The sequence below is a fragment of the Bufo bufo genome, chromosome 2, assembly GCF_905171765.1.
Source record: "Bufo bufo chromosome 2, aBufBuf1.1, whole genome shotgun sequence".
Lineage (NCBI taxonomy): Eukaryota > Metazoa > Chordata > Amphibia > Anura > Bufonidae > Bufo > Bufo bufo.
In genome coordinates this window covers 14,893,492-14,914,480 of record NC_053390.1, presented here as the reverse complement: position 1 = coordinate 14,914,480, position 20,989 = coordinate 14,893,492, and the positions used below count along the sequence as shown (strand labels likewise).

The window sequence follows — 20,989 nt, the reverse complement described above, 5'->3', positions numbered from 1 at the left end:
ATCCAAGCGACGCAAGAGGTTGGTGCGACTCCATGTGAGGTGGGTGCCGGCTGTGTAATAGGACCGACACCCGACTGCAGTCAGTGGGATCAGAGAGACCCCCGATCCTGGCCATTTAACCCCTCAGAAGCTGTGGTGATAGTGACTACAGTTAGACGGATTGGGGGGGGGGGGGGGGCGCTTCCTCTGACCTCACATTGGACGACGTGGTGGCAACATTTTTTGGCAGCAGAAAGAAAAAAATTCTCAAAAGAATATTTTTTAAAGAAGTAAAACATAATAAAAACCGTATATCTCCGGTATCGCTGTAATCGCACTGACCACAGAATCAGGATGCCGCAAATACAAAACGCTGCGAATACAAAAATCATTGGAAGAACAGTTTTTTTTTCAATTTCACCCTAAAAAATGTTTCCTGTTTTTCAATACAAGACAGAGTAAGGTAAATGGCGTCATCAAAAAAAGCAACTTTACCCTGAAAAGAAACGGCCTCAGGCTATTTTCACATCTCAAAACATTGTCAATGGGGACAAAACAGAAGAAACCAGATCAGGATGCTTTCTGTTCCGATTTGTTACGTTTTTTGAAAGGACTCAAAACCGCGGCACGCTGTGAAACAGGACAAACTGGATCCGGCATTAAAAGCAATGCAAGTCAATGGTGACGGATCCAACCGCAACCAAACGAAACGGAAGCGTCCGGCCGGGTGCATTAAATCGAAATGGTGTTTTTCTCCGGTTTTGAGATCTTCTGCCGGATCTCGGAACCAGAAGGCAAAACATAAATGTGGAAGTCGCCTCATTCGGCCATGTGAAAGGAAAAATACAGGTCTGGCTGCAGGAGGATGGGGGATGGGGGACCTGCTCTGTTATAGGGGTGTTCAGGCTGTAAGCCCGCTCAGACATGGGAGCTCCGGAGACGGCTCAGTCAAGAGCTCCGCTATTTCCAGAACCAGTAGAAATCTTCAGAAATGACCCCCAAAGAGCAGAGAAGCAGCGGGCGAGACCCTTATGTGACTGCACCAGAGCGGGGCGAGGCCGTCCACTGCTTTCTATGGAACTGATGGACCCGGATTCTCCACTGCTCCATTGTAAGAGGACACGACATGTCCAGGGTTATAGACCCGACAACTCTCCCCTGACACCTCCATACACATCACATATACTGACAAAGGGGAGAACTACAACTCCTAACATGTCCAGAGAGCTGACAACTCTCCCCTGACACCTCCATACACATCACATATAATCATGAGGGGAGAACTACAACTCCTAACATGTCCAGAGAGCTGACAACTCTCCCCTGACACCTCCATACACATCACATATAATCATGAGGGGAGAACTACAACTCCTAACATGTCCAGAGAGCTGACAACTCTCCCCTGACACCTCCATACACATCACATATAATCATGAGGGGAGAACTACAACTCCTAACATGTCCAGGTTGTTATAACATATCAGAGGAGAAAACTGCTACTCTAATTTATTTTTGTCCCTACAAAGCTCCGCCCCTTATGTCACATTACAGTAAAGTTGTCACAGGTCCTTCACTAACTCTACACTACTGAGCCCCGCCCCCTGCACTGATCACATGACAGTGACATAATCACAGGTCCTTCACCACCTCCTCTCTGCTGAGCCCCGCCCCCTGCACTGATCACATGACAGTGACATCATCACAGGTCCTTCACCACATCTTCTCCTTCTCACTGCTGAGCCCCGCCCCCTGCACAGATCACATGACAGTGACATCACCTCAGGTCCTTCACCACCTCTTATCCTTTCCATTGCTGAGCCCCGCCCCCTGCACTGATCACATGACGGTGACGTCACCCCAGGTCCTTCACCACCTCCTCTCCACTGCTGAGCCCCGCCCCCTGCACTGATCACATGACGGTGACATCACCCAGGTCCTTCAGCTCTGGCAGTGCAGCAGATACTGGGCAGGTCCTGGTCGGTAGTCTCTCTGGTATCAGCCATTCGTCCAGCCTGCAGGTAAGATGAGCTGTGAGGAGACAGTGTGGTGGAGAGCTCAGACATGTCACCTCTGGAGATTCTCCTCCATTACACACAAGGAATCCTTCTCTGCTCCTCAGCTTAGTATGATGGGGGGAGTAGTGGGGATAGTGGGGGTTGTCATCATTCGCTGGCCCCTGACTGTCCTGGTGAGGGGCCCCTGCCTCCAGGAGAATGAATGGAGCAGGGCCCGGCCTGGGCTCAGCTCTCTCCAGTCTCTTCTCTAGGAGTTCTGGACACAGCTGAGCACAGCCCAGAGGTGGGACCTGCATCTATCAGACATTTATCTCCTGTGGAGCCACCAGAGATCTCCTCCATGTTGGGGCCCCTGGAATCCATTAGGTGGGGGCTCTGAGAAGCAGGGCCCCTCCAGGCTCAGGAAGTGCGGTTCTGGAGGTGACATCTGGTCTTGTCCCCTGGATGATTTCCTCTCCTCTTCTCATAAAGGCGCCTGCAGTACTAGAAGCCTCCAGCTCCTCCAGTTCTCTCCTCTTCTCCTGAATGACCACCAAGGATGGACAGGAAGGAGATCAGCAGAAGAATATTAGACCTCACCTTGGAGATCATCTCCCTGCTGAGCGGAGAGGTAAACTTTTCTAGATTTCTCTCTTCTGTATTGTATTCTGTAACAAGTCAGACATCGGGAAGGAGAATCCATCATAGGAAGTGATAGGAAGAGTCCAGGGTCCTGGAGAACGGCCTCCAGACCTTCCAAGTGATGGAGAACCTGAAGATCAGCCCCCAGTATGGTGAGCGATGTGTCATGTGACCAGTGACCAATAGTCATGTTGTAGGAGCCATGAGGAGGTAAGTAGGCACGTTGTACCAGGAGGAGAGGGCCGGAGGAGAGGACATGGCCCCTGAAGGGTTTATTCCCTAAGTGTCTCTCTCCATCCACAGGAGTACACAATAGTGAAGAAGACATCGGGGGACTGTGTGACTCCCATCATCCATCTCCAGGAGTCAGGAGGGCGGAGCAGGACCCCTCCCCCCATCACAGAGCCTCCCCCTCACCCCCTGATACATGAGCAGAAGATCCTAGAACTCACCCACAAGATGATGGAGCTGCTGACTGGAGAGGTGACACTGCTGGGAATGCTGGGAAATTCTCCAGTAACAGCACTGGAGGGGTCTGGGTGATGACGGTGTCATTGTGTTGTCAGGTTCCTATAAGGTGTCAGGACGTCACTGTCTATTTCTCCATGGAGGAGTGGGAGTATATAGAAGGACACAAGGACCTGTACAAGGAGGCCATGATGGAGGAGCACCAGCCTCTTATATCACAGGGTAAGAGCCATCATGTGCAGTGTATACACGTGTGTGCAGTGACATGTAATGGAGGAGCTCCAGCCTCTTATATCACAAGGTAAGAGCCGTCATGTGCAGTGTATACACGTGTGTGCAGTGACATGTAATGGAGGAGCACCAGCCTCTTATATCACAAGGTAAGAGCCGTCATGTGCAGTGTATACACGTGTGTGCAGTGACATGTAATGGAGGAGCACCAGCCTCTTATATCACAAGGTAAGAGCCGTCATGTGCAGTGTATACACATGTGTGCAGTGACATGTAATGGAGGAGCACCATCCTCTTATATCACAGGGTAAGAGCCGTCATGTGCAGTGTATACACGTGTGTGCAGTGACATGTAATGGAGGAGCACCATCCTCTTATATCACAGGGTAAGAGCCGTCATGTGCAGTGTATACACGTGTGTGCAGTGACATGTAATGGAGGAGCACCAGCCTCTTATATCACAGGGTAAGAGCCGTCATGTGCAGTGTATACACGTGTGTGCAGTGACATGTAATGGAGGAGCACCAGCCTCTTATATCACAAGGTAAGAGCCGTCATGTGCAGTGTATACACGTGTGTGCAGTGACATGTAATGGAGGAGCACCAGCCTCTTATATCACAAGGTAAGAGCCGTCATGTGCAGTGTATACACGTGTGTGCAGTGACATGTAATGGAGGAGCACCAGCCTCTTATATCACAGGGTAAGAGCCGTCATGTGCAGTGTATACACGTGTGTGCAGTGACATGTAATGGAGGAGCACCAGCCTCTTATATCACAAGGTAAGAGCCGTCATGTGCAGTGTATACACGTGTGTGCAGTGACATGTAATGGAGGAGCACCAGCCTCTTATATCACAAGGTAAGAGCCGTCATGTGCAGTGTATACACGTGTGTGCAGTGACATGTAATGGAGGAGCACCAGCCTCTTATATCACAGGGTAAGAGCCGTCATGTGCAGTGTATACACGTGTGTGCAGTGACATGTAATGGAGGAGCACCAGCCTCTTATATCACAAGGTAAGACATAGAAACATAGAATGTGTCGGCAGATAAGAACCATTTGGCCCATCTAGTCTGCCCAATATACTGAATACTATGAATAGCCCCTGGCCCTATCTTATATGAAGGAAGGCCTTATGCCTATCCCATGCATGCTTAAACTCCTTCACTGTATTTGCAGCTACCACTTCTGCAGGAAGGCTATTCCATGCATCCACTACTCTCTCAGTAAAGTAATTCTTCTTTTAAATCTTCTCTCCTCTTTTACCTTGTTGATTCCCTTTATGTATTTAAAAGTTTCTATCATATCCCCTCTGTCTCGTCTTTCTTCCAAGCTATACATGTTAAGGTCCTTTAATCTTTCCTGGTAAGTTTTATCCTGCAATCCATGTACCAGTTTAGTAGCTCTTCTCTGAACTCTCTCCAAAGTATCAATATCCTTCTAGAGATATGGTCTCCAGTACTGAGCACAATACTCCAGATGAGGTCTCACTAGTGCTCTGTAGAGCGACATGAGCGCCTCCCTCTGTCTACTAGTAATGCCTCTCCCTATACACCCAAGCATTCTGCTAGCATTTCCTGCTGCTCTATGACATTGTCTGCCTACCTTTAAGTCTTCTGAAATAATGACCCCTAAATCCCTTTCCTCAGATACTGAGGTTAGGACTGTGTCACTGATTTTATATTCTGCTCTTGGGTTTTTACGCCCCAGGTGCATTATCTTGCACTTATCAACATTAAATTTTAGTTGCCAGATTTTTGACCATTCCTCTAGTTTTCCTAAATCCTTTTCCATTTGGTGTATCCCTCCAGGAACATCAACCCTGTTACAAATCTTTGTGTCATCAGCAAAAAGACACACCTTACCATCGAGGCCTTCTGCAATTTCGCTGACAAAGATATTAAACAAAATTGGTCCCAGTACAGATCCATGTGGAACCCCACTGGTAACATGACCTTGTTTTGAATGTTCTCCATTGACCACAACCCTCTGTTGTCTGTCACTCAGCCACTGCCTAATGCACTCAACAATATGGGAGTCCATGCTCAATGACTGCAGTTTATTGATAAGCCTTCTATGTGGGACAGTATCAAAAGCCTTACTAAAGTCTAGATAAGCGATGTCTACTGCACCTCCGCCATCTATTATTTTAGTCACCCAATCAAAAAAATCAATAAGATTAGTTTGACATGATCTCCCTGAAGTAAACCCATGCTGTTTTTCATCTTTCAATCCATGGGATTTTAGATGTTCCACAATCCTCTCCTTAAGTATGGTTTCCATTCATTTCCCCACTATTGATGTCAGGCTTACTGGCCTATAGTTGCCCGATTCCTCCCTACTAACTTTCTTGTGAATGGGCACATTTGCTAATTTCCAATCTCCTGGGACGACTCCTGTTACCAGTGATTGGTTAAATAAATCTGTTAATGGTTTTGCTAGTTCACCGCCGAGCTCTTTTAATAGCTTTGGGTGTATCCCATCAGGCCCTTGTGACTTATTTGTATTAATTTTAGACAGCTGACTTAGAACCTCTTCCTCTGTAAAGACACATGCATCAAAAGATTCATTAGTCTTCTTTCCTAACTGAGGTCCTTTTCCTTCATTTTCCTTTGTAAAAACTGAACAGAAGTATTCATTGAGGCAGTCAGCTAGTTCTTTATCTTCTTCCATATACCTTCCTTCTTTTGTTTTTAATTTGGTAATTCCTTGTTTTAGTTTCCTTTTTTCATTTATGTATCTGAAGAATGTCTTATCGCCTTTTTTCACTGACTGAGCTAATTTCTCTTCTGCCTGTGCTTTAGAAGCTCTTATAACTTGTTTGGCCTCTCTCTGCCTAATCTTATAAATTTGCCTGTCATCCTCGTTTTTTTTTTTTTTTTTTTTTATAATTCCTAAATGCTATCTTTTTGTTTTTAATGATTTTGGCCACTTCTACCACAGTGGTCTCTTCCTTTTTTTGCTTTTACTGACAAGCCTAATGCAATCTTCTGTTGCCTTCAATAGTGCCACTTTTAAGTAGTCCCATTTCTCCTGGACTCCAATTAAACTGTTCCAATCTGATAGGGACTCTTATACCCCCAATCTAATTTTAGAAAAGTCAGTTTTTCTAAAATCTAAAACTTTTGTTTTTGTGTGCTGTGACTCAGTCACTGTACTTATAGTAAACCACACTGACTGGTGATCACTAGATCCCAAGCTTTCCCCTACAGTAATATCAGATACCAAATTCCCATTTGTTAATACTAAATCTAAAATGGCCTCCTTCCGGGTTGGCTCCTCAACTACTTGCTGTAGAGATAATCCCAGTAGGGAATTTAGAATATCTGTACTCCTGGCAGAACTAGCTATTTTGGTTTTCCAGTTTACATCAAGAAGATTAAAGTCTCCCATAATGATAACTTCCCCCTTCAATGTCATTTTAGCTATTTCCTCAACTAGTAGATCATCTAATTCTTTGACTTGGCTAGGTGGTCTATATATCACACCTACACGAGTTACCTTATGATTATCAAGCTGCACGGTAACCCAAACTGACTCTAAATTGGTCTCGTTAACTTGTATCAAATTAGATTTTATGCTATCTTTCACATACAGGGCCACCCCTCCCCCTTCTTGCCTTCTCTGTCTTTCCTGTATAGAGAGAACCCTGGTATTGATATATCCCAGTCATTACTCCCCTTGAACCACGTCTCAGTAACAGCCACTACATCTATATTCTCAGATGCCATTATAGCCTCAAGTTCATTGATCTTATTCCCTAAACTGCGAGCATTTGTAGACAAGACTCTGAGCTTGTCATTTCTTAACCTTTGTGCTACTGGCCTCTTCTGGCATTGTTCCGGGGGGCAGTCGGACTGCTGGATTATCACTCTTTTGCCCCCCTTTCCTAGTTTAAATGCTTCTTAGCAAATACTTGGAACTGTTCACTGAGGACATTCGTTCCTTTGAGAGAAAGATGCAAACCATCTTTCTTGTACAGTTCTTTTCCATTCCAACAAGAGCTAACATGAGACACAAAGCCAAACCCTTGGTTCCGACACCATTCACCAAGCCATACATTGAATTCCTTAATGCGCATCTTCCTGTCATGCTGAAGGTTATGCACAGGCAAAACTGCAGAGAATGAAACAGTTGATGCAACCTCCCGTATATTATTTCCAAGTGTCATGTGCAGTGTATACACGTGTGTGCAGTGACATGTAATGGAGGAGATCCAGTTTCTTCTCACATTACATTAGAGGCTACGTGTTCTTTATATGTCAGTCATATCCATAGGTCTCCAGTCACATGATGAGAGCTTGTCCTTCTGGCCTCCATCGGGCCGGTATAGTAGACTACACTGCTCTTTCAGAGGCGTCCTGTGAAATCCGTGTTCTGCATACATTGTAGATTATACATGGAGATTATGGGCAATGTCCGCCCCTGTATGACTGTATAGAGACTGACGTCGGAGCTTCTGTCAGAGGTAGATATTATCTCCTCCGATCACTAAACCTAGAAGTGAAGGAGCTGAGAGAAGTGTCTGATCTATAGACAGATCTACAGGAGGCCATGTATTCAGTCACTGTGTGCTTGTGTCTCAACAGATGGATCCAGGAGGAGAAATCCCCCAGAGAGATGTCCAAGTCCTCTGTATTCCCAGGACTGTCCAGAGGAGAAGGTCCCAGAGAACCCTCAGGTAGATGGAGCTGAGCCCTTTACACATCTATATAGGGGGGTCCTGCAGTCATAGAGGGGTCATAGATTGTGGGGGTCTCTTCTGTGGATCTGTTAGATTTCCCACCTGTCTGCTGTATTGTACTGAATTGTTACAGATGACAGATCAGGGGGAAGATCTGACTGATATTAAAGTGGAGGATGAAGAAGAGAGGATGATGGGCGATCCCCCGTGTAAGAGTGAGGTGGAGGAGGACATTCCAGGAGATGTCACCACAGGTATGGAATTGTTAAAGCTGGTCTTAAGCAGACCTGCAAGTTCTCCCCTGGTTCTCCAAATCAACGTACCCCCAAGGAGTTAATCATCCACATGTGGCTGAGAGACTAGACCCTGACACATAGCTGGTCAAGGTAATATCTACATTTATTACAATAAGTAAAGCCGTTATACACCTTCAGAGAGGCGGTCCTTCCTGAGGCACATGCCATGATTTCATTGGCTTAAGAAGGAAAAGGAGATAAGACAACACTTGGCTTCTGCGCAGTCTGCTCTAGCTGATAAACTTTGGAATGTGGATTAATATAAACATCTATGAGTCCGCGCCATGTTGTAATGGCGGTCTTCCTAACTTCAATACTACATACGTCATATGTGACACTTCAAGGAGGTGCTTTTCTATAGGCGGTGAATAATATGTGTGTATGTATCATCCAGCTAAGTGATTGGCTTAAGCATTCTTCCACAGTCATACATCTTCCTTGAAGCATCTGTACAAAGAGGAGAAGACAAACACTGCCCACAGCACAGCTCTCTGCCCCCCCCCCCCCCCCCCCCCCGTTCTCTCTCTCCAGTGTGAAAGGAAAATGGAGGCGCTTGTGATAAGAAGATGTAGTTTGTGACGACTTAATAAAAGTTAACTAGTTACAGTCCTAGACATACAAAATATAGAATAAAATTCACCTCAGAATCATGAACGGAGAAAGTGTGAGTCTAGCAGTTAGATGTCTATAATCAAGTGCCCACTGTACAGCTCTCCGGGAACATGTCTTCTGGGGGTCTCCTATAAGGGTCTATGGAGGGAACCTTTCCCCCCTAATGCCCCCTCTCTGAGCAGTGACCGGCTGATGTCTATAATCTAGTGCCCACTATACAGCTCTCCGGAAACATGTCTTCTGGGGGTCTCCTATAAGGGTCTATGGAGGGAACCTTTTCCCCCTTATGCCCCCTCTCTGAGCGGTGACCGGCTGATGTCTATAATCTAGTGCCCACTATACAGCTCTCCGGGAACATGTCTTCTGGGGGTGTCCTATAAGGGTCTATGGAGGAACCTTTCCCCCCTTATGCCCCCTCTATGAGCGGTGACCGGCTGATGTCTATAATCTAGTGCCCTCTATACAGCTCTCCGGGAACATGTCTTCTGGGGGTCTCCTATAAGGGTCTATGGAGGGAACCTTTCCCCCCTTATGCCCCCTCTCTGAGCGGTGACAGGCTGATGTCTATAATCTAGTGCCCACTATACAGCTCTCCGGGAACATGTCTTCTGGGGGTCTCCTATAATGGTCTATGGAGGGAACCTTTCCCCATTATGCCCCCCTCTTCGCACGAAAATTGGCCCTACACAAAATACATAAACAAGAAGAACATGATGCACGTAGAACATTCGAGAATGAAAGAAGATGTGTAGAGGTATTAGAAGAACTGTTAAAAGAGAGCGAAGGTTACCAGATTAGTCCTGATCCCCCCTTCTCGACTTTAAAACCTAAATCGAGAATTACTCCATCATTCACACAAGTTCAGGAGATAGAGACTTTTGTCCAGTTAGTTACACAGGACATAAAATCACTGAAAATGAGGAAGGATCATATAGAATCTAATCTAAGTATCCAGGAACTGGAAGCCCTGGAGACACTAAAAAAAAATGAGAACATCATAATAAAACCAAGTGATAAAGAGGGCAACATAGTTATCCAAGATAAAGGAGACTATGTTGATATGGTGTTGAGATTTTTGAGGGATTAAAAAACATATAAGGCCCTATCTAATGACCCCACAAAAGAATATCTGAACAAACTTAAAAATCTTCAAGATAATATAATAACAAAAGATGAATACCAGTACCTTTATAACAAAAGCCCCACAATCTCCACCTTTTATGCCTTACCAAAGGTACATAAGAACAAGAAACCCATCCCAGGGAGACCCATAGTCTCGGGTAATGATAATTTAACACAGGCCATCAGCGAGTATGTGGACCAAATATTAAGACCATTTGTGACCAATCTGCCCTCATACATCAGGGACACAAAAGATCTCCTCCTCAAAATAAATGACATCACGTTGACACCAGACACTATCTTCACAAGTCTAGATGTAGAATCGCTCTACAGCAACATCCAGCACCCATTAGGAATACACGCGGTTGAACATTATCTAAACACAAGGAGTCAAAACTTTAGGAGGCACAATGAGTTTGTTTTGTCATCACTTAAGTTTGTTTTAGAACACAATTTTTTTGTATTTCAGGGACATTTTTATAAACAAATTAACGGGACCGCGATGGGGACGTCATGTGCCCCAACGTATGCAAATTTATTTTTAGGGTGGTGGGAAAATAATCATGTTTTTACGGAGGGAATGTCGTCGTATGTCTGCCACATTATATTTTGGGGCAGATATATCGACGACATTCTCACCCTTTGGGATGGGGGTCACTCACTATTTCATGAATTTACTCAGACACTGAACAACAATAATATAGGAATGAAATATACTTACGAAATTCAGGATAAGGAGATTGTGTTCCTGGACCTAAAAATTAAGAAAACAGAAGGTGGACATTTGGTCACAGAGGTTTATAGAAAACCCACTGCAACAAACAGCTATTTACATTGGAATAGCTGGCATCCTTCTCCCCTGAAAAGGGGAATTCCGACAGGCCAGTATTTGAGGGCACGCCGTAACTGCTCTGACGAGGCCTCGTTTGGTGAAGAAAGTGAAAAACTGTTCCAAAGATTTAGGAAGAGAGGATTTCCAAATAGATCCCTAAAAAATGCATACAATAGAGCTAAAAGGGTGGACAGAGAAGATCTACTAAAGGTAACAGCACCAAGAAACAGTGAAGTTAGTAGATGCATAGGGACATATGATGGAAAATACTGGGATATAATACAATCTGACAGAGACCTAAGTATGGTACTTACCCGAAATCCATCTGTAACGTACAGGAGAGGCCCAAATTTAAAGGACCAATTGGTTCATAGTCATCTAGTGGAGGAAGGAAATAATACTGGAAAGACAAGGGAGAGGTATCGAGGCTCATCACCCTGTGGACATTGCTCCTTTTGTAAGTATATCCCCGTATAAAGAAGTTCACTAATCCTGGGGATAAAAAAGAATATGAAATTAGACAACTTATTACTTTCAAAACGCAGGGAGTGATATATATAGCCTCCTGTCCATGTCCCAAACTATATGTAGGGAAAACCATACAAGAACTGAGACGCCGTATTTCAAGCCAACTTAGTACAATCAAAACTGACAAAGATACCCCTATAGCTAGGCATATTAAATATATCCATGGAAATAAGAGCTCCGTTTTACGGTTTTGGGGCATTGAAAAAATATCCATCGGACCAAGAGGGAGTAACCTGGACAAGAAACTTTTACAAAGTGAGGCTCACTGGATCTACAGATCGGTCACTATGAATCCATATGGACTGAATGAAGGTTTTTCCTTCACGGCATTTATCTAGAAATAAATGTGATATACAAATCACAGGAGAAAACCTAGAACACTGCATTATAATATTAAAATAATATAGAAAAAAACAACAATGCAGAAGGAAGAAAAAGACCAATATTTAACCACAGTCACCTGTAGTCATAGAAATAAACAATAAATGATAGATGAAATATCCATCTGCAGATTGAACACTGCAAGACTACTGAATATTAACAGTAGGATTGAAATCACACCAGTGAATATATTGATACACCCTGTATGACAGGAGTCTTTAAACTCATGAGCTATAGTATACACAAATTTTTTTTTTTATCAGAAAATGGATCGACCATTTATATGGAGATTGATCATTGTGAAATCAAAGAATACTATAGCAGAATGAAAAATCACACTGGTGGAGATAATAAGATGTGTATATATTCACTCTGTAGATTTGCAGATACCTACCTTTTGTATAACATCCGGGATTCGAGACATGCGCAATCAGAGAGGTGCCTTTGAATGATGGAGAAAACATATAGGATAAATGTGGGTGAAAATTTTTTCAAAACTACCAATTTCTAGGTCCCTGCGCATGCCCCCCTGCTCTAAAGGCTGGACCGGAGACTGAGTTGTAACTCATGCGCTGTGACATCTCCTCTACCAATTAGTCTTCTAAGATATAGCGCGTGCGCATCCACTTAGGCTCTCGGAGACGAACCGGTAGGCAAGCGCAACTCGAGATATTCGATCCACAGCACATGCGCAGAATTAACTTACGATCTTAAATAAAACTAAAAGTTCTTGCGCAAGCGCATGGACTTTAAAGATACTGGTGAAACGCAAGTTTGACGAATCAGTGCTGACTGAGGTGATTGGTCAGATTGTATTATCATCACATGAGCGCCGGCTATTGATTGGACATCCGATGAGGAAAGACCCACCCACGGTAGTTAAAAACACTGATTCAGATGGCGCTCGTGTTGACAGTAGCTCCATTTCCCCTGAAGATGCCACATCTGTGGCGAAACATGTTGGGGGAGCTGCAATCTAGTTTTTAGGTTAAGTGTGGTTGATACTCAGTGACTGCACTTGGTGCACTGCAGACACCTTTGTGCGAGACACACAAGCGGCAGGGTGCAATATTAGAGTACAAACAAAGCGAACTTAGGGATAGGAAAAATCATAATAGACAATACTGCCCCCCCCCCCCCCCCCCCCCCAACGCGACATATAGGGACACAGATTTAAGATCCCAGCTTGTAGGATAAATAGCCGGAAAGCGGAGATCTGAGAATAATCTGTTGAAACAATCCCACGACACGGATCACAGTTACATTCGGGTAGGCAGTGTATATATGTAGGTCAAGCAACCTATATCCCCAGCCGCAGAGTTCACCAGCACTTTAATTTTTAAATCTTTTTCTTTCTTCCCGATTTATACCAATCTTAATAAAATGAAATAAACGTTATGTTTTAAATCAGACCATAAACGGGAATCTATTAGCCTTAGGCTATCTGAACTTAAATATTTATCTCCCAGGTCCAAAGGGTCCCTGAAGCAAATTGAATGGCCCAGTTCACACACTCAGAAAACGTGTCTGTCATACTCACACAACAAAGTTTCTTTAAACACATAAAAATTCTGGAGCTCCAACAGGAAATTACACCAGTGCTCATTATATAAAACATTATAAAAATGTAAGTGTTTTGGGGTTTTACTCTGGATTCTCAGTGCCTGTATATTTTATATGCTGTGCATAACCTCCCCTTGTGTCTGTCCTATTACTGAAGGTTATTCCTTGGGCACATGCACACGCAGAAAAATGCTGGTCCCAGAAGGTTACAGTAATACAATCAAAAACTGTATGAAAACGTGAAAGTGGACACAATAAAGTACCAAAATCAATGTGGACGTAGATAAAGGATATCCTGTATAGTGCAGATCACTCAATTCAATAACTCCCGCAACTTTATCACAAATACCTGCCTGGGGGAGAGGAAAGGAAAATTATCAATGGGTCTTCTCTCTCTCTTTCCCTCCCTAACTTCCTTAGCCCATCTGTGGAGAAATGCACTTCAAAATATTCTCTCTTCATAAATTTTTCCTTAGTATATGTACAGCCAGCTCTGAAACTGGGTGCGCTCTCTGGCTTCTCGGGGTGAGTTGACTATGACTTACTTTTGGAGGGGACAACATGAATATCAGCATCCCTACATTAATGCCGGGCATGTTATTTCTTCTTTTGTATTTACTCTTGATTTCAGTAAGAGACTTGATTTAAACAAAATGTGTTGGCAGACAGAAGGCAGGTTGCCAGACTTGGCCGGGCTTATCAAAGTCATGATTTATTGTAGATAAAGTCTTGACCAGGCACAGACCAGAATCCTGGACTAAGTCAGGAAGCCAGAAAGATTTATAAGGGTGGAACCACACATGCAGTTTTTTGGCCAATACATGTAGTGGATTCAAAAGAAATGGCTTATGCTCCCCCTTCCTGCTGGTTCCACCTACAGCCTAATAGGAATATTATAGGTTTGTCTACTCTGTAGTTTGGGGGGAAAAAAACACAAATTTCAATTTTTATCTTCACAGAAAATCCCAGTAAGAATTCTGAGGAAAACTTCATGTTATCAATAAATTATAAAGTGGAAGATGAAGATGTCCTGCAGTGCTCTTCAGAAGAAAACATAATTACTCTTATAGTACATCCAGGACTTCACAGTACAGATTTATCCTATAATCATACTAATCATGAGGAACCTTCTCCTGACCAATCACAGATTGTTACAAGTAGAGGTCAGAAAGGGGGTGAAAGGTTTCACTATGGTAAAGAGTTCATACAAAGCTTAGGTCTTTCTGCACACAAAGTAATTCATACAGGAGAAAAACCATACTCCTGTTCACATTGCAAGAAATCTTTTACAGATAAATCGGATCTTGTTAGACATGAGATAAGTCACATAGGAGAGAAGCCATATTCATGTTTAGAATGTGGTAGATGTTTTACACATAAATCATATCTTGTTGCACATGAGAGAAGTCATACAGGTGAGAAGCCATATTCATGTTCAGAATGTGGAAAATATTTTACTCAAAAAGCAAGTCTGTTTAAACATCAGAGATTTCACACAGGAGAGAAGCCGTATTCATGTTTAGAATGTGGGAAATCTTTTGCACAAAAATATAACCTTGTTGAACATCAGAGAATTCACACAGGGGAGAAGCCATATTCATGTTCAGAATGTGGGAAGTGCTTTAAACAAAGAACAAATCTTATTCGGCATCAGAGATCTCACACGGGAGAGAAACCATATTCATGTTTAGAATGTGGGAAATGCTTTACGTATAACACTCAACTTGCTATACATGAGAAAAACCACACAGGAGAGAAGCCATATTCATGTTTAGAATGTGGGAAATATTTTATATATAAATCACAACTTGTTATGCATGAGAGAATGCACACAGGAGAGAAACCATATTCATGTTCAGAATGTGGGAAATGTTTTAGACAAAAATCTGATCTTGTTACACATAACAGAATTCACACAGGAGAGAAGCCATATTCATGTTCAGAATGTGGGAAATGTTTTACACAGCAAACACATTTTCGTAAGCATCAGAGATTTCACACAGGAGAGCAGCCGTATTTATGTTCAGAATGTGGGAAATGTTTTACAGGGAAATCAATGCTTGTTGCACATGAAAAAAGCCACAAAGGAGAGAAACCATATTCATGTTCAGAATGTGGGAAATGTTTTACAGGGAAATCTATTCTTGTTGCACATGAAAGAAGTCACACAGGAGAGAAACCGTTTTCATGTTCAGAATGTGGAAAATGTTTTACAGATAAATCAAATCTTGTAAAACATTTGAGAATTCACACAGGAGAGAAACCATATTCATGTTCTGAATGTGGGAAAAGTTTTACACGGAAATCATATCTTGTTAAACATCAGAAATTTTACACAGGGAAAAGCCATACTCTTGTTCAGAATTAAAACTTATTAAACATGATAGAATTCACAAAGGTGAGAAACCATTTTAACATGCCCATATGATTAGATACGGGTCCAAATAAATTCTACCCAATACTAAATTGCTATAATTGCCTGGAAAAATCTTTTTTTCATTGTATATCTTCTCCTTGATTGACCCAAATCAAATCGCACACATTTCAAATCTGATAGAATCAGTATTTTCCTACAGACTAACCCTCCTGCTGGCATGATGGCTATATCACTGGTTTATCTGACCAGGTGATCTGTGATAATTGACCCCATATGTACATTCCTGTGGTTTAATGGTAAACCTATCTAGGTACTGGAGCTGAGTTATATATCGGTAGTGAGAATCGTTTGTGATGTCACATCTTTTAATTAACCCCTAAATAATGCCAACATGAATTCAGTGACCAAGTGATGCTCATATATGTGTTTCATATGTATCCTCCTCCTTCTTTATTACCTGCAGATCATCAATGGAGACATGATGATGAATTATTAGTAATCTGTATGTCTCTGATAAGTACTAGCTGCTAGGTCGCCCGCTCACTGTAACCCTGTTGTGGGGAATAATAAAAGTATAATAAATAATATAAATGTGACAAACGCAACACAGTTGTACAGCAATATGCGCATGATATATCCAAACAATGGCCCAGATTTACTAATGGGTTTGCAAAAACAACCTGTCTACAAAGTGGCACAATTTGGTGCATCTAGAGTTTCTACACTTTTTTTCTCAATGTGTTCGACTTTGGGTCGGGGGCTTAGTGGAAAGGAATTGGAGCTTTGTGTGAAAAGGATTAGGGCCTACGATGCACCACTGTGCACCAAAAGTGTAGAACTATTCTGGTGTCAAAATCTGTCTCAAAGTATGCTACAGAGTCAGAGAAAAGTGATTTATCCTCCAGCCAGAGCCCCGGTCATGAATCTGGTGCAGGTCTAGAGGCCGATCTAAACTTCCACCATCTTTACGATTAGTAAATCTGGGCCAATATCTCTCAGGGTGACTCAGGTAGTTTTTGTCTCAGGTTGTATTTTTATATTTCAAACGTTCATTGACGCCACATGACGGCTCCTTAGAAACATCTGATAATTCCTGTATAGGAAGATATGTACCGGAAGTTTCTTTATGACTTATATTTTAAGTCTTACAGTTATCGTTGGTGTTTTCTTAGACATGTATGGCATATCCACAGACTTGGAGAGGTTATATCAAAGCCTCCCTCAAAGTCTGGATACAGTGGCCAGCAGGATGGCCTCAGAGACCCCATTTTCTACAGATAGCTGGATGTGCCAGAGAACAATGGATATGCCATAAATGTCTGAGATGAGAATATCCCTTTTAAGCAGCTTTTCACAAAACATCAAACAAAAATTCATAGCCTTTATAGTTCCCATTAAAAATAATTTTATTAATACTTTTAAAATACTCAAATACAGGTGAAACTCGAAAAATTTGAATATTGTGTAAAAGTCTATTTATTTCAGTAATGCAGATTAAAAGGAATTGCATTAATGCAGCTTAAAATTAGAATTTTGTGAAAAGGATCAATTTTCTAGGCTCAAAGTGTCACACTCTAGTCAGCTAATTAATCCATACCCCCTGAGCAAAGGGGACCTCAAAATTGTGACTTTGGGGTTTCATAAGCTAGAAGCCATAATCATCCAAATTATAACAAATAAAGGCTTCAAATATCTCGCTTTGCATGTAATGAGTCTATCTCATATGTTAGTTTCACTTTTTAAGTAGCATTACTGAAATAAATGAACTTTGCACAATATTCAAATTTTTCGAGTTTCACCTGTACACATTCATATAGTGGGTATGAATATAATATCTAACGGAGTGCAAATTCTAGGCTAATTCATAAAAGACCTATGTTATAACTAACTTCCATTTGCAATGCATGGATAAAAGCTGAAAAACACAGTAACCTACTGATAGCTATGCTATCATACCCTCATTGATCATAGATACATAGTAACATAATATCATAATATTCTCAGACAGATAGGCAAGTTCAAATACCTTGATTAATATCTAATAACTTCGGTTATTGCACCATAGCTGTAACGGTCGCGTACACACACACACACGGGGGAGGGAAGTGACCACTGCGCTCCACCCTTACCCCTGGCCCTGCCTACTTGCCTCGCGAGTCCTAATGACAGGGGACAACTGGACGGCAATCCCTAGCTTGGACTAAGTGCAGGGATGACAGACAGACAAACAACAGAACGTGAACGGACCGAGTCAATACCAGGAAAGCTGCAAAGTACAAAGGGAGCAAGCAGAGAATTGTCAGGAGAAGCCGGGGTCATAAATACCAGGAGAGTCGTGTAGTACCAAAGGAGTAAGCAGAGGATCATCAGGAGGAGGCCGGGGTCAGAATACCAGGAGAGCAGCAAAGTACACAAGGAGCAGGCAGAGGATCGTCAGGAATTCAGCAGGAGGTAAGTACGCCAGGAAAGACAAAACCACAGGTGGAACCTAAATTAACAGGCAACCTGTGGCCAGCAGACTGCCTGTATTAATAGTGGGGAGTAAGGGTCATGTGACGTGGCCAGCGTCACCTGACCGACAGACCAACCAGTCGAGCACCGAGTGATCAGCTCGGCGCTCAAGGCAGACTTAGGAGCAGGGAGCCACCCAGCTAGTAAAGCCGCCCTGGGAACGAGGTCAGACACAGATCCTCGCTCCCGAAGCTAAGCAGCAAGTCTGCGGCTAATAGGGGACCGAGTGCACCTTCGGAACCCCGTTACAATAGCACTATAAATCACTTGCCTAGTATGCACTGTAAGATGCACGCCGAAAAGGTGTCCAAGTCCCTCTATGCGCGTTTTGCGTAAGCTTCGTCAGGAGGTGACATAGGTAAGGAGGAGAGAGTATTTAACGGGCATCTCCCAATGAACTAAGTTATATTTAATGCAATGAACTAAGTTATTTTATTTAGATATTAATCACGGGATTTGAATTTGCCTATCTGTCTGAGAATATTATGTTACTATGTATCTATGATCAATGAGGGTAAGATAGCATAGCTATCAGTAGGTTTCTTTGTTTTTCAGCTTATATCCGTGCATTGCAAATGGAAGTTAGTTATAACATAGGCCTTTTATGAATTAGCCTAGAATTTGTACTCCGTTAGATATCCGGTTGTAGGATATTATATTTATCCCCACTATATGAATGTGTATATGGGTATTTTAAAAATATTAATAAAATTATTTCTAATGGGAACTATAAAGGCTACGAATTTTTGTTTGATGTTTTATAATAAGCTATAGTAGCTGTTCTCTGTAATAGCAGGTAAATGTTTGGGAATAGATATTGGTTTTGATTTAAGCAGCTTTGCAGTTTTATTTATATTGAAGGTGTTGAACTTGAAGCCCTGTTCCAGGAGGAATTTAGATTACAGACACTCAGAGTTCCCTGAGCTTCTCTATAACAAACCACTATGTATTGTCATAGACTGGAATATTTTTGCCTCAACCAGTTTTTTACAATAAATGGGTTTCATTTGTCAATTGTTTTTATTGTGTTATTCCATATATGTATCTTCCATGTATGTCCTTACCTACTTGCACAATTTGCTTATATGACGGCTCACATCTTGCTGATGGTCTCTGACTTGACTAAGTGTTGGGGACTAAACCTGAAGGGGTAATAGTGTAGTTAAACAGAAAAAGGTCAAAACCAGGACCCTGATCATAATCCAAAAGCTAAGTCATATACACAACAGAGTTAAACCAGGAGATAACATCAGAGACAAGGTCACCAGGCAAAGGTGAGGTCACAAACTAGCAAAGTCTAGTACCAAACCGTGTCCAATGGCAAGCACTGTCAAATAGCAAGCAGAGTCAAATACCAGGAGGTCACGTCAGAGAAATAGACAAAAGGTCTGTGATCAAGAGTAACAAACACTGATCTAGCTAATGAGACAGGAATGCCAATCACAGGCAACTGTGGCCAGCACCTGCCTGTTTAAATAGCCGCCTTCAGGAAGTGTCATGATTTTTGCCATCTCTTACATTATCAGCTGAGTTTTATGTGCATGTGGACAAACACTGTGCTGTCTGGTGGTGGATGTTTCCCGCAGAACCATACTAGGAGATAAAATACTGGGCTTTTAAAGGGATCATTGTGAAGAGGTCACTTCACACTCGACATTCAAGGTAACTACATGTGAACTCTGACAGGGGAGGTGGAGAATCAGATAATAAGAGAACTAAAAAAAGGGAGGGAGAGACTGGCAGAGTGCAATAAAAAATATAATAGAGAGAGTGAAAGGTGTGGGTAGGGTCAACCTAGAGTAATTCCTAGCTCTAATGACACGCTTGCAAAGACTGGCACCTCACAAAAGAACAAGTCAGGAAAACCATTGAAAGATGACAAAATGGTTGCAGACTATAAAAGTCCACTGCAGTCGAGCAAGGAGCTGGAAAGAGCCACCATATGTATTGGAGGATAATCAGACTGGAATGCCTGAGAGAGATTTAAAAAAGCAGTGGTCAGAGAAATGATTCCATCGGTCGTAATCGATAAAGCTAGATTTAAAGGTTTCGATTAGTCTGGGTAGGAGTACGTCAACGTTCATCTCGGAAGAATTAGAGCAAAAGTGGAGAGGATGGAGTGTTTCTATTGATGAAACCAAACAAAGCATTAAAGTGGAACTGCAATATAATTTGAATTCAAATAGTAGGGACATATACTTTATTTAGTGAATTTGCACATTTCTAGGGAAAATTTGTTCTGAAGTGTCCTTTATCAGCGCCCTGTAAAATCTGTCTTGCTAAGGAATATTCGTCTTCATGGCACAGCATTGAACTGTAAAGACTCTGGGCTCTCTGGTTTTGCCCTCACTACCCTCTGTGCTGTGTCTTGACAGTGTACAGCACCAGAACCTAGTGCACGTAGGCGCGCATTACAGCCTTATGCTGTGCAATAGCAGGTCACAGTGTAGCACAGCAGGAAGCGTGCACTGGGAAAGATGGAGGATGGAAAAAATGGGTGTAAGAATAGAAACTACAAGGTAGAGCTATTTATGAATCAGTATATGTAGAGGTGCAGTATCTGATTGGTGGGGGTCTGACACCTGGGACCCTGCCGATCAGCTGTTTTGAGAAGGCACCAGATCTCCTGTGGGCTCAGTGGCCTTCTCTGTGCTCACCAAGCACAGCGCCATACATTGTATAGTGATTGTCACTTCTATGGGGCTGAACTGCTCCTAGGCCATGTGACGATAAACGTATTTAGGGTGTTTGATAAATTGCAATT

The 20,989-nt window shown here is 42.6% G+C and overlaps 1 protein-coding gene across 1 annotated transcript in view; it reads left to right on the top strand.

Moving 5' to 3' along the window:
• Positions 1-8,202: 8,202 nt before the first annotated feature.
• The window catches only part of LOC120990624 (zinc finger protein 585A-like), a 34,735-nt gene continuing 21,948 nt past the window's right edge, over positions 8,203-20,989 (top strand). The window contains exons 1-2 of the mRNA XM_040419543.1: positions 8,203-8,257; positions 14,297-15,621. Of these exons, the coding sequence (XP_040275477.1) occupies positions 14,329-15,621 (1,293 nt within the window). The 5' untranslated portion in view covers positions 8,203-8,257; positions 14,297-14,328. The remainder of the gene's footprint in view (positions 8,258-14,296; positions 15,622-20,989) is intronic.